The sequence below is a fragment of the Malaclemys terrapin genome, chromosome 14 (genome assembly GCF_027887155.1).
Source record: "Malaclemys terrapin pileata isolate rMalTer1 chromosome 14, rMalTer1.hap1, whole genome shotgun sequence".
Taxonomy (NCBI): Eukaryota; Metazoa; Chordata; order Testudines; family Emydidae; genus Malaclemys; species Malaclemys terrapin.
Window position 1 is genome coordinate 2,685,851 of NC_071518.1, and position 12,998 is coordinate 2,698,848.

The 12,998-nt window shown below is 46.6% G+C and overlaps 1 protein-coding gene across 1 annotated transcript in view; it reads right to left on the bottom strand.

Annotated features, from left to right (window-relative positions):
- Positions 1 to 1,732: 1,732 nt before the first annotated feature.
- Positions 1,733 to 12,998, bottom strand: part of LOC128848882 (cytochrome b5) — a 29,404-nt gene continuing 18,138 nt past the window's right edge. Inside the window, exons 4-5 of the mRNA XM_054049130.1 lie at positions 3,657 to 3,688; positions 1,733 to 2,405 (exon numbers count right to left, since the gene is read on the bottom strand). Of these exons, the coding sequence (XP_053905105.1) occupies positions 2,315 to 2,405; positions 3,657 to 3,688 (123 nt within the window). The 3' untranslated portion in view covers positions 1,733 to 2,314. The remainder of the gene's footprint in view (positions 2,406 to 3,656; positions 3,689 to 12,998) is intronic.

Sequence of the window (12,998 nt, forward strand, 5' to 3'; positions counted from 1 at the left end):
GGGGCTGCCCGAAGCCCAAGCGCTACCGGCTTCACGGTTTGCCGGGCAGCCTCCAGACCCTGCGCCCCCGGCTGGGTGCTTCCCCTCCCAGGCTCCAGCTGCGCTGGGAAAGCAGGGTCTGGGGGCTGCCCGGCAAACCGTGAAGCCGGTAGCGCTCGGGCAGCCCTTTCTGCGTGGCTGGGAGTGGGAGAGAGGAGGGGGCGGAGTTAGGGCGGGAAGGGGAGGAGTTGGAGCGGGGCTGGGAAATGGGCAGGGCCAGGGCCCCGCGGAGGGTCCTCTTTTTTTATTTGTTAAGTATGGTAACCCTACCCAATATATCCTTTTTAAATATTTTTAAAATCATGGATATTTGCAAGATCTTTCCCAATGGATTTTGCTTGGCTCAAATGTATACCCCTCGTACAACTGGACCCAACACACACACACACACACACACACACACCCCCCCCCCAGGCTGATGAACTGTTAAAGTTAACCTTGGGTTCAGTCCCTTCCCCTGTAGCAGCAGACCAAGGACAGCTTGTAATGGATGGAACGGCTAAAAACTGGTTTAGCAGTTCTCAGCACCACACCGTAACGCAAGGGTTCCCCACACTATGGATGGCACCTTTCTACCTCCCGCAGTTCACAATAGAAGACAGAACATAATCCACAGCAGAGGAGGGGAGTCCTGCACCAAAGAGATGGGCCTTTTAATACTTCTGTTCTAAGGAATCCTGATATGGAAGATGACTCAGAGGCAGCAGCCCCAAAAGCCTGCTAATTAGTGCTAAGCCACGTGAGTGACATGGTGGTGGTAGTGACAGGATCCCGCATGTTGGAGGGGAGTTAAGGCCATTTGAATAGTCATTCTTTCCTATCAAGAGAGACTTAATGGCTTTTTACATTGAAAAAACAGGCCTGCAATTCCCAGAATTCAAAGACTCAACTAAACAGCAACTTTGGGGAGCACACTGGCTGCATGGAAGTGGGGAATAACAAGCAGCTAAAAAAAAAAAAAAAATCCTTCCAGATAGTTTTCTCATATACACGACAGAAGCATGCAGTAAAAAGAGAAGCAATAAAGAAAGGAGGGCATTCCTTATCTACTATCCAATGACAAGCTCTGCTCCAGTGCTCTCCTCATTGCCAATATGCCCCCAATTGGGAAAGAGTCTCAGAGCAAGTTAGAAACATTAAAATCACAGAGGGATGGTAGGAACCAGAACACTAATTCCTCTTTTCTACCTGGTGTTGTATTATATTTCTCACTGCAGTTACCACAGATTGTAGAGCCATAGGACTACACTCCTGGAAGAGATAGGAAAGATCAATGCCTTATGATGCATAAAGCATGCTTTGTGCTGCCTCTCTTCCCTGTTTGGGGCTGGCAGCAGAGGGTAACTTCTGGAATAGACACAGGAAAACAGGACCATCCACACTCCAGTCCCAAGAGAAAACCAGAATATCATACACCAATCCCAAGCAGGGAGTTCTAACGGCTACTCTTCCTGCTAGCCCGCCCCAGGAACCCAGGCAGTACAAGGGAAGGGATAGTTTTTGTCCAGCCCATCCTCATGTTTTAAATAGGAATGTGTTTTAACCCAAGAATGTGTGTCAAGATGAAGAGCTCAGGGAGAGAGAGAAGAGACTGTTCCAAGAAGCCAGCTATCAGTTCCTATGGAGCTGGGGTCCCAAGTACAACAGCTGTGAGCTCTCATTTTACAGGACAAATATTACAAAGTGAAATGGATCCATTTTAAAATATATATATTTGCTTAACCATTTAAAAACAGCCACATATATGAAGAGACAACAAGAGCTAGCAATTTCCTGCTGCTCCTGTTAGTGTTGCCTGGGTGCACCGGGAAAGCTGTTCTGCTCAGGCTCAGAACACTTCTGCTGGATGGGATTGTAGACCGCTTGCAGTTTCTTTGACAATGCTCACTCACATGAAAGAGAGAGGCCTTTCACAGGCTCACGCTAGCAGCTGTTCCACATTGCTGGGATTAACAAAAAGGTGTTAAAAGAAACGTTACCCATGATTGATCATTACAGCGAGACAGACTAGACATAGAATGGAATATTAGGACACTGCACCTCACCCCCTGCCCCAACGCACATACAAGACTCTGAAGAGAATGCGAGACAGGGCAGTGGATCCCAGAGTCTGGACAGACACTCTCTAACAGTAGCTTGGCTTTGCAGACACCACTATTGCTAGACAGACTCAAAGCTAAGAACAAAATACGCAAGGTTTAAGAAACCCAAAACCCCAGAGCTCTTGCTCGCATGCGTGTGCTCTCATGCTTCTCAAGGTTCCAGCGAGGCCAGATCAAGAAGATTTCCCATCCAACATGTAATATCGGTACATTAAGCCTATGACCAGCGCGCCGAAGATGGGGATTAGCCACGTTGACCAGAAACTACAGAAGAGAGGGGAAAAAATCAACACACAACACAAAACAGAAGACAGCAGCAAATTAATAATTTATTCCTAATGTCCAACATGCTCAAATCTGGATTGGTTTGATCTGGGAAATTCTCTGAGAGGCCACATATTTAGACACTGAGAGGAGCTCACCTCCAGCCAAGCTGACTGGCTTCCTTACAGAAGAAGGCCTTCTACATCAGTCATGGAAATCCAGAAACCTGTTCTGACTCTACATACTTCTGGGACTAGGGTTGCCAACTTTCTAATTACACAAAACTGAACACCCTTGCCCTGCCCTTTGACCCAAGGCCCCACCCCTTCCCTGAGGCCCCGCCCCTGCTCACTTAATTCCCCCTCCCTCCATCACTCGCTCTCCCCCACCCTCACTCACTTTCACTGGGCTGGGGCAGGGCATTGGGGTGTGGGAGGAGCTGAGGGCTTCAGCTGGGGCCACAAATGAGGGATTCAGGGTGCAGGGTGGGGTCTCCGGGCTGGGCAGGGGGTTGGGGTGCGAGAGGGGATGAGGGTTCCCCGGGGCTCCCGGAAGCAGCCAGCATGTCGGGCTCCAATGGGAGCTCTGGAGCTGGTGCTCGGGGCGGGGGCAGCATGCGGGGGCAGCGTGCGGAGCCCCCGTGGCCACCCTTGCACCTAGGAGCCTGCCTAAGCCCCGTTGCGCCGTCAACCAGACATTTAGCAGCCCAATCAGCAGCACTGACCGGAGCCGCCAGGGTCCCTTTTTGACTGGGCATTCCAGTCAAAAACTGGACACCTGGCAACCCTACCTGGGACTTCAGCTAAACTAGACTGGCCACTCTACAGTAAAACAGCAGCTCCCACAAATTTGCCAATCCATATAATGCAGTCACAGTGTGCCAGGAATCTATGACATTCACCTAAATTGGCATTACAGTGGAGCAGTTTGCAGCCAGGGTAATATTTAAAATGAAAGTGTGAACCAAAGACAAAGTCCCAGATCGCTAGGAGGCCTAGCTGTTCTGAACAGGATGGCGCTTTGCATGCTGGGACTTCTCTCCTGCATATTAAAGAGGGGAACTGTGGACTCACATAGAACTCATTGGGCTGCAATTTGGCCACTTATCTTGGACTGGCTGCACTCAAGAGCTCTGCATTAAGGTTCTGGGATTTCTGCTCTCTACACTGACAGGCACAGAATTAATATGTAATGCTACAGAGTGCCCCCACCCTCAGACCTCTTTATTCCTATATAAACAGGGTACTATACCTTGACTGGCTTGAGGATGTCGTGTTTGGATCCTGAAGAGAAAAAAAAGAGATACATTATACGAGTTATAGTGACAGAACTACAACCCTGAACATGTAGTTGCCATAGAGAGGGGGACAGAAAAACCCTCACATCTTCCTCCCTTTCCCATATCTCTTTTCCCTTCCATAACCAACACAGGGTTCTCACTTGCTCTCTACCACCTCTCTTCACTTGCCTCCCTGACTCCATTCCACTCCCTCCTCAACCTCACACTTCAAACCCCCTCTAAATACAACAATGTGCTGGATTTACCCATCCTTAAAAGCAAAATGAACTCTTTACCCCACCTGTCTGCACCAACCATCCAACTTCTTCCCTTCACCTCTGAACTCATTGAATGTGCTATCTACAACCATTACCTCAAATTGCTCTCCTGCAGCTACATCATAGATCCCCCTCCAGTGTGGCTTCTGCACCTGGCGTTCGACCAAAACTGCTCTCACCAAGTCTGAATGATCTCTTCCTGGCTAAATCACTGAGCCTGTATTCCATTCTCATCCTCTTGACCCCCCCGCTGCTTGACATGGTCAGTCTCATCCTCCTCAAACTTTTTCCTCCCTTGGCTTTTACCTGGTTCTGTCTGATCATTCCTTCAGCATCTTTTCTGGCAGGTTCATCTCTTCCCCATCTCCCAGTCTCCATGGGAATCCTACAGGGCTCCATCCTCAGCCCCCTCCTCTTCTCTCTTTCTCTGGGTGATCTGTTCACACTACTTCATGTGCTATGGATTATGATTACTTGTAAATCTACCTTTCCACTCCAGACTTCTTGTCCTTCCACCAAATTCCATGTCTGACAGATGTCTCACCAACAACTTAATATATCCAAAAATGGACTCCAAAACTGTATCTACTTCCCCCAGTGACTGTTGACACCACCAACCTTCTTGACACTCAGGCATAGGATCTAGGAATTTTCTTCAACTCCTCCCTTGAACTTACTACACATATCCAGGATGTCTCCAAATCCTAACACTTCCTCCATCAAATTTCCAATTCATCCTCTTCTGTCCAGGCAGCTGAAACTCTCATTCAGGCCTTCATCTCTGGTCTCAGCTGCTGGAACCTCATAGCCACCATTGCTGCCCTCCAATCTAGTCAAAACACAGCTTCTAAAGTCATCTTCCTTGCCCACCTGTCTAACCACATCACATCCTCCTCCTGTAATTCCCTCTGCTGCCTAACCCTCGTCCACCAGGTCAAGTTCAAGTTTCTTCTCTTTACCACCAAAGCCCTTTACTACTCTGTCCTTCCATATTTATCACCAACTTTCTTCCAATCTCCTGGTGATTACATTACTGACCACTCACTTGTCTGTTCCTTCCATAAATAGCTTTGTGCTTTCTGCCATGTCACTCCTTATTTATGGGACTACCTCCCTGAGCTGATTTGTAAGGCTACTAACCCTGTCCTCCTTCAAATCACTTTTAAAGATCCATTTCTTCCATAACACCTACAAGAAGTCAGTCAACAATTAATGCCTAGAAGGGGCAGGGAGGGGAAAGTTGATATTTATGTATTAAAACCCCTCAAAATGTTATATACATTAATCTCAGCCTCCCCCGTCTCTTCTTTCATTATAAGCATTTTAGGACAAGGACCATATCTATCTCTATGCACAACAATCTTGATCGGGACCTCTGGTCACAACTGTTCTTTATTACATAGGGATACTATGTTGATAGATACTACAGCCATTAAGGGACATGCTACCCCATCTCCTAAGACAGACAAAGCCTGTAACTAGCCCACATCTCAAAAGAAACATAGGATTTGCCAAAAACATCAAATCATTGACTCAGCTAGCCAGATATCAGGTATTTTGATCCTGGATGCAAGGTGTTTCAGAGGAAAGTATAAACATCTATAAAACATCTTGACAAAACCGTAATTTTGTATTTAACATGGAGATTGGGAAAGATCTTTTCCCCCAGGCAATCTTCCACTGAAGATCAATACTCTGAAGATTCTTCCCCTTCATAGTATCAGAGGGGTAGCCGTGTTAGTCTGAATCTGTAAAAAGCAACAGAGGGTCCTGTGGCACATTTGAAACTAACAGAAGTATTGGGAGCATAAGCTTTCGTGGGTAAGAACCTCACTTCTTCAGATGCAAGTGTATCTGAAGAAGTGAGGTTCTTACCCACGAAAGCTTATGCTCCCAATACTTCTGTTAGTCTCAAAGGTGCCACAGGACCCTCTGTTGCTTTTTCCCTTCATAGTTTAGCTTGAAGAGTTGCATATCGTGTGTCCACATCATCATCCCCTCTTTCATTTTTTTTTTTTAAAGTGAGTTCGTTTTAGTGTTTGTGAAAAAGGTGTCAGATAAAAAGGAGACACAAAGCCGGCCCAGGGCTGGTTTGGGGTTTTAAAAATATATGATTGTATATACAAGCAAGAGTATTGATCTTCAGTGAAAGTAAGTTTCACAAAGTGACTATACAATGTGTAAAAATACTTTCTTTCCTTTGACTTAGTGTGAAATGGATGAAGTATGAGAGGGATATGTGATCCCTTGTTTTCATGCTATGGGACAGAAGAAAGGAAGGACCTTCTGAGAACTGAATACCCCTACAACACTTCCCCTTTCCAGGGTCCTCTACAGTGTCTCATCCTCCGTAAGTCCCAATACACTTCTAACCAATGTGCTGCCCTTCGCAATTTATGCTGTCTTTGAAATTAAGATGTTGTTTTAGATGCAGGGATACCATCATTTGTGCTGGAGAAGAACTTTGAGATCCTCAAAAGGAAAGTGATATCAAAGAGACAACATCTTTTATCTATTTTATGTATTATTTCCATATTTTGTTATTATTTTTAAATACACCTGAGCTACCTACTTGTTCCCCTAGACTGCTGCAGCACACTGGACTGCTCTTCTCCACTGAGCTAAGGATAGCAGCAGGAATCTTTCTCCTTAGAGCATCCTGCAAGTTCAGAACCCATCAGAAGCGGATAGATCTTTCTTCCCCGCCAGTGAGCATTATGTTGGATTTATCCAAGTTAAAATGCATTTTCCATAGTGCTGCTCAATCTTCCAGTTTCTTTAGATCCCCTTGGAGGCTCACCATCCACCACAGTAAGCTGTGAAATGACGCAAGTTCTCCTTCTCATGCTCAGCACAGCTGCTCAGGCTGGCACCCATGGCTATACACCCTTTATTGAAGCATGTGGCTCTGCATCGGTTTATGAAAAAGGGTTGAAATAAGAAGAGAAGAATGTGAAAGGCCTGCTGTTCTGTATAACTACCCTGGGTTTTGTGCTGGTTTGAACGATGCTCTCCATGGCTGAACAGAACAAACAGACCCTCCCAACAGACTGCAGAAAAAGAGGATGTTGCCTCTTCAGGATGTCTAATGAAAGGGCTGTCTAAAGCAGAGCTGTTACCAGACCAAGTCTCCTAGTCAAGTACAAGGAGAAGCCAACTGCAAGACACACATTTAATTCCTTAATTAGATTCCATTTATTACAGATTCTCCACCCCCATCCTTTCAAGGGTAGTTTTCCAATATGCCTCCCCACCCAGGTTCTGATCCGGGAGTCCCCAAGTTTTCAGCAGAAGCCCTAGAGATCACTTGGTGATGCTGACACAGAATCCGTGATTTCAGGCCAAACCCAGGTGGTTAGGTCTGTCTCCTGGGTTGAATCTGACAACACTAACAGTTCAGTGATCAGGACACACTGAATGATGCAAACAGAGGTCTGCGGTTCAAGGTGTGGAAATAACACTCTGCTGATGTCAGGGGAGTGAGGTTCAAATCCCACACTGAGGTGCTGCTGATCTTTAGAACAAAAACAAAGTAATAATTTGCTTGCAAGGTTTATTCAGTATCCCATTTTGTGTAAACACAAAACCACCAGCTCTGTGGAAGAAACACTGAATGACTCAGTTTTTTCCCTCCGGTCCTGAGCCACAGGAAGCAATGTACACAGAGGCCTGGAAAGATGGGGTTTGGGGCTTCATTTTACTAGATCAACTAGTAAACTGGTCAGCTGTTTTGACAATCTCCAGAGGGAACCATGCCTAGCTCTCCTGAGCTAGAGCAGCGAAGGCTGCCATTCAATTCTTAATCCACCCCCTTGAAACGTGGAGTATCTACACAGGCACCACCAGCATTCAGAGAGTACACTTTTCCCACTTTAGTCTGGGGAGCTACCGGGGGATTCCCTGCCACTGGTGGCTGAGGAGCTACCTGGGATCCCCCACTGCCCACGGGGCTTGGGGAGCTCCAGGGGATTCCCCCACATCTGTGGCAGCTGGGGAGCTGTGGGAGACCCCCGCCACTCCAGGCAGCAGGAGTACTCCGAAGCACCCAGCCACCAAGGGAGGTGGGGGTAGCCTGCAGCTCCCAGCCGCTGCGGGCTGACGTCATGGATTCCGTGACTTCCCTGATCAAATTGTAGCCTTAACCATCCTTCAAACAGCATCTAAGCATGCATTAAAGGACATCACCACAGATTAGGTGAAAGTGCCAGCTCACCAACAAACAAAAGGCTGACTAAACTAGAGGACCTGACTGGGAGACTCACTGGGCAGATCAGAAAGGCACAGTGTAATGAGGTGGAGTGGCCTCCCACTGAGCCAGAGGGGGGAGGAGCCACTCTGATCCCAAGTGCGTGGAGCCAGGCCAGCTCCACCCCTCCCGCCAGAAGCTAAGGGGCAGGACAGGAAGTATAAAGGACAGGTCCTTTAGCCCAGTTGAGCCTGAGCCAGGAAAGGAAGAAGATGTCTCCAACCTGGTGCAGAACCCTGCAGCTGAACCTAAGGTGCGCTGTGCCCTGCCCCTAGAGGAGATTGACCCAGGAGAAGAACTGCCGGGACTGCTGCTCACCATATATCCCAAGGAGACGGAAAACCCCAGTACACGAAACCCCTCATCAAGACCATGGTAGGAAGTAGCCCAGGGAAACCAGACGCTGGTCCAGTTTTGGTGTTAGAACCCAAGTCAGCATATTGCAGTATGAGCCCTGCTGACCCAGTGGTGGAACCCTCTGCCACTGTTAGGGCCTTGGGCTGGTGGAGCAGGGTGGGCCTGGATCCCCCTAGCTGCTGCTGCCAACCCCACCCTGGGGTGGCAGCTTCCCAGTCTTTGGCCAAAGCCAGTGTTTGTCTGCCGTCTGTCTGAGCCAGAACTTCAGGCAATAGACCATTTGTTTGTTTGCTCTGCCTGGCCTGAGGGGCCTAGACAGTATTATTGCCTGGCCCTGCCCTGGCCCTGCCCTGGCCCTCCCACTGAGCCAGAAGGGGAGGGACAACCGTTAACCCACTACACCCAGCATAAACATGATCCTGTGACACTGCACTTCAGTGACATATGATTATGACAACTATAAATGTATTTCATGCAAGGTAAGTCGTGTGGTGGTATTGAAAAGGTTATGATTTCCTGAATAGGATTATTTTATGTGTATGCATGTATCATTTTTGTATCTGAAGTTATGAATATTGACTATGTATCTGTATTTCAAATGTAGATACACCTGGGCAACGCCCACTAGACAATATGCTTTCAGTCTAGATAATGAATGGGGAAGGGCCTATTTAGGGCAATTTGGGAAAAAAACAATAGGTCTTAGCAGAAGCTTATCTCCCACCTGGTAAGCCTTCCTGTGAAGGCTCCAAACAGCCTGTGTGCGATGGCTGCTACAACTCTACAACGACATGTGAGGAGACCACATCTGCAGACTCCATCTTGGGATGTCCGTATTTTCCCACAGACTGGTCTGGGAACCAAGTTTTGGGAACAAAGGGTTCTCACCAGATGCAAAAAGCTATATAAGGCAGGGAGTGACATCATCTAGTGGTGTTCTTTTCTCCCCACACAAGAAGACTCCTGAAAACACCTGAGGAACAAAGACTGAACTGGGGAAAGTGCTGGACCCAGGCTAAAGGGATTTTTAGCCTGTGAATGAAACACTTGGGGATTCCAAGCTGCAAAGCAAATGCAGCTTGCCCCTTAAGAATCTGCAGCCTGCTTTTATAATTTCTTAGGGTGAGAATCTGCTATTCGTATCTAATCTATTTAGTATATTAAGCTTAGTTTGCATTTTTTGTTTATTTGCTAGGTAATCTGCTTTGATCTGTTTGCTATCACTTATAAGCACTTTATCTTTTGCTTCATCTACAGCAGTGTGTGGGAATCATATCTCTGGGCAAAAGGCTGTTGCATATTCTTCTCCACATTGAGGGAAGGGGCAAATTTTATGAGCTTACACTGTACATGGTAAAACATAGTAGTCAAGGAAAGCCAAGCAATGGTGGGTAAATAGTATAATGGCTAACGGGGTCGGGCTGGAGACTCTTGCCTATATGCTCGGGGTCTTACTGATCGCCACATTTGGGGTCGGGAAGGAATTTTCCTCCAGGGCAGATTGGCTGAGCCTCTGGAGGTTTTTCGCCTTCCTCCGCAGCATGGGGCAGGGATCTCTAGCAGGAGGGTCTCTGCCGATTGAGGTCACTAAAAACAGGATTGGGGACTTCAACAGCAGAGTCCAGGGAAGGGGTAGGGACGGTTTTATGGCCTGCAGCATGCAGGGGGTCAGACCAGATGATCATAATGGTCCCTTCTGACCTTAAAGTCTATGAGTCTATGAGTCTACAGTTCCCTGTGCAGCACAAGACTGTATAATTTTGGGTTTATACACCAGAGAGGGTGCATGCCTGAGGAGCTGGGAGTAGCCTGCCCATGCAGGGGCTGGTCAGAGAGCCTGCTTGTAACTGCAGCTGGGTGTGCCCCTACCTGTGCGTATGCTAGTGAAAGTGCAGGCTGGAGGGCTTGTCACAGCAGTACAGTGTGAGAGGGAGCCCAGGCTAGTGGGTCATGGAGCTCAGTAGTACCCCAGTTCTGGGTGGCAACCTGGGGGGAACCTGTCACACATTCATCCTTCAAATATTATTTTCCCTATGGAAGGTAGATCAAGAGAACACAAAGTGAAGCGTAAGACATCAAGAGGGATACCCATAGGCTTTAAGGCCAACTACAGTAGCAGAGTCTCGTCAAAAAGACACTAGTCAGTAACTAAAGACAGAAAAAAAGTCCTTCCCCCTCCCCCCCCAAGCATTTAACAACTTGGCCCTGTCAAGGCCAAGTTTTTTGCTGTTGATACTTGAACACCAGACAGTATGATACACGTCCATATTCTGGCACCAAAGCTTTCAATTTCCAGTTCTCTTAGTAGTACCCAAAAGAGGCCTGAGCTACCATCACCATGGCTCCCTTCTCATATCAGTACGAGATGTTGTGGTCTGTGTCTCATATCCAGCCTCTCGGGGTAACAATCACTACATAAGTGCTAAGTGAGAACAGTGCATTTTGATACTAGTATTTGAAAAAGCTGGTCAAGGCCTGCAAGCACACACTGCAAATCACATGGCTAATCTTGAGTTAGGTGAGCAGGTTGCCTCCAAGAGGTTTCTTCAGCCCTTAGAATAGGAAGGGCCTAGATATGAGCAACCATTGGTACCTTAAAGCATCCTCCACTGCTGGAGTTGCAACTGGAAGATTGTGTTAGACTCACAGGAGTAGCCTTTTGCTGAGCACATAGTGAAAGTGAGGAAGTCAACACTACATAAGTAGTTAACAAGAGTGCAACTGTTCAAAAGCAACCCATCAGTTGTACCTGGCAGTGGGGAAATTTGGATGGAGGGTTTTTCCCTCCTTCTGTAGAAAGGACTGAGAGATTCTTGTCCCATCCAAGCTACGAACCATGTCACACTAAGACCTCTTTAATTACACAAATGTTAACTAAAGTTAAGATACAGGAGGTGATCTTAAAAGTTAGATACCAAGGGGACAGGTGCCTTAAAAACACCTACAAGATCAAAGGGAAATATTTACTTTATTGCAGTGTTGATTTTACTGCAGAATTGTGGTGTTTGCACTGTGATATTTCATTCTAAGCATAGGAGGTGTTTATAGGACAGGAGGCAAGGTAAAATGTCTCCTTTTTCTGGCCACCACTGCATGCATAAATTTGCAAACAAGTAACATTACTGTAAACAAGACATGTTCCTCCAACCTGCCACTCACTAGAATACAAATAGGACTAACTTTGCTAGGATATCCTTACACATTTTCATCCGCTATAATGGACATTTCATTTGGGTGGTTGTGTAGTTGGCTGTGTACTGGTGCAGTTTGTTTCCACATTTGAAGAGGTTACTCATATTTTCAAGGATCTTTTGCCCTCCGACAGATCACAAACCAAACCATGGTATGGATTTTATCACCTCTCAAGACTTTAATACTGCACATGAGAATAGCAGATCCTGTCTAAGCAAGGCCGTTTTCAACAAAGGCCACAAACACATGGGGATATTGGCTTAAATCTCTTGGCTGCTGGGGAACACTTTCAGATTAGTAGGGCACTTCCCTGGACATGTTTACAATCAAAAGTTTATGTTCTCAGGACAAGTTCAATAAACTGAATGAGGACATCATGGTTGTTTCAAATCTTTATCAACAGGAACTGGGGAGGAAGAGTTAAAAACCAAGGCACAGATAATGCTTAGAACTAGTTCAAAAACCCACTTTATTCCTCTTTCAGTAAACGTGTCGTGTACCAGACCCGAGCATGGACAGACTCCGTAGACCACATTTACACAGTCAGAATTGCAAGGCAATGGATGGCTCCTCTCCTGCTTATGTTCCATGAGACCTTCTGGGGACAGACAGGTGCTAAACACTCCTGTGTCTGAACCAGAACTGTTGGCTGATTTAGGCCATCATACTAAAAGTTACATCTACCATGGGGATCTGCTCAATAAATTCTTGTGTGGTCCTTACCCTGCATATTTCCCAGTTCCTCAAACTCAATCTGCCTGATCTATACACTGGATTTGCAATGAGAACCCAGAGAAGTTGGTATTACTGTGGCAAAAAAAGAGGGAAAGACAACTCTAGCAACTCAATCATCAATTTTAAACAGTGGGCTTTCTGTCTAGCGGCTCATGTTGAAGTGGTTTACAAATATGTATACAAAAATAACTTTTCCTGCCAAATAAATGCAATAAAATACAACAAATCCCTGCTCCCTAAAGAATGAGCCATATCTCGTTTGCAAAGCAAGATACCATCTTTCTCTTCCACTTCATATCCAATGCGACAGCCCTGCTGTTCCTGGCACGGCCGGGAGCCCCCCTCTTCTCCAAAGCAGCATTCAACCCCTTCCCCCACACAAACTTTCTTGGGTCTCTTCACCACAGCGTCCAATCCCTATGGTTTGTGTAACCTTTCCATCTAGGCTAATGCCTAACATATTATGTAGAAACAAAATGAAATATCTGCTAATTGAACCCAGCAGA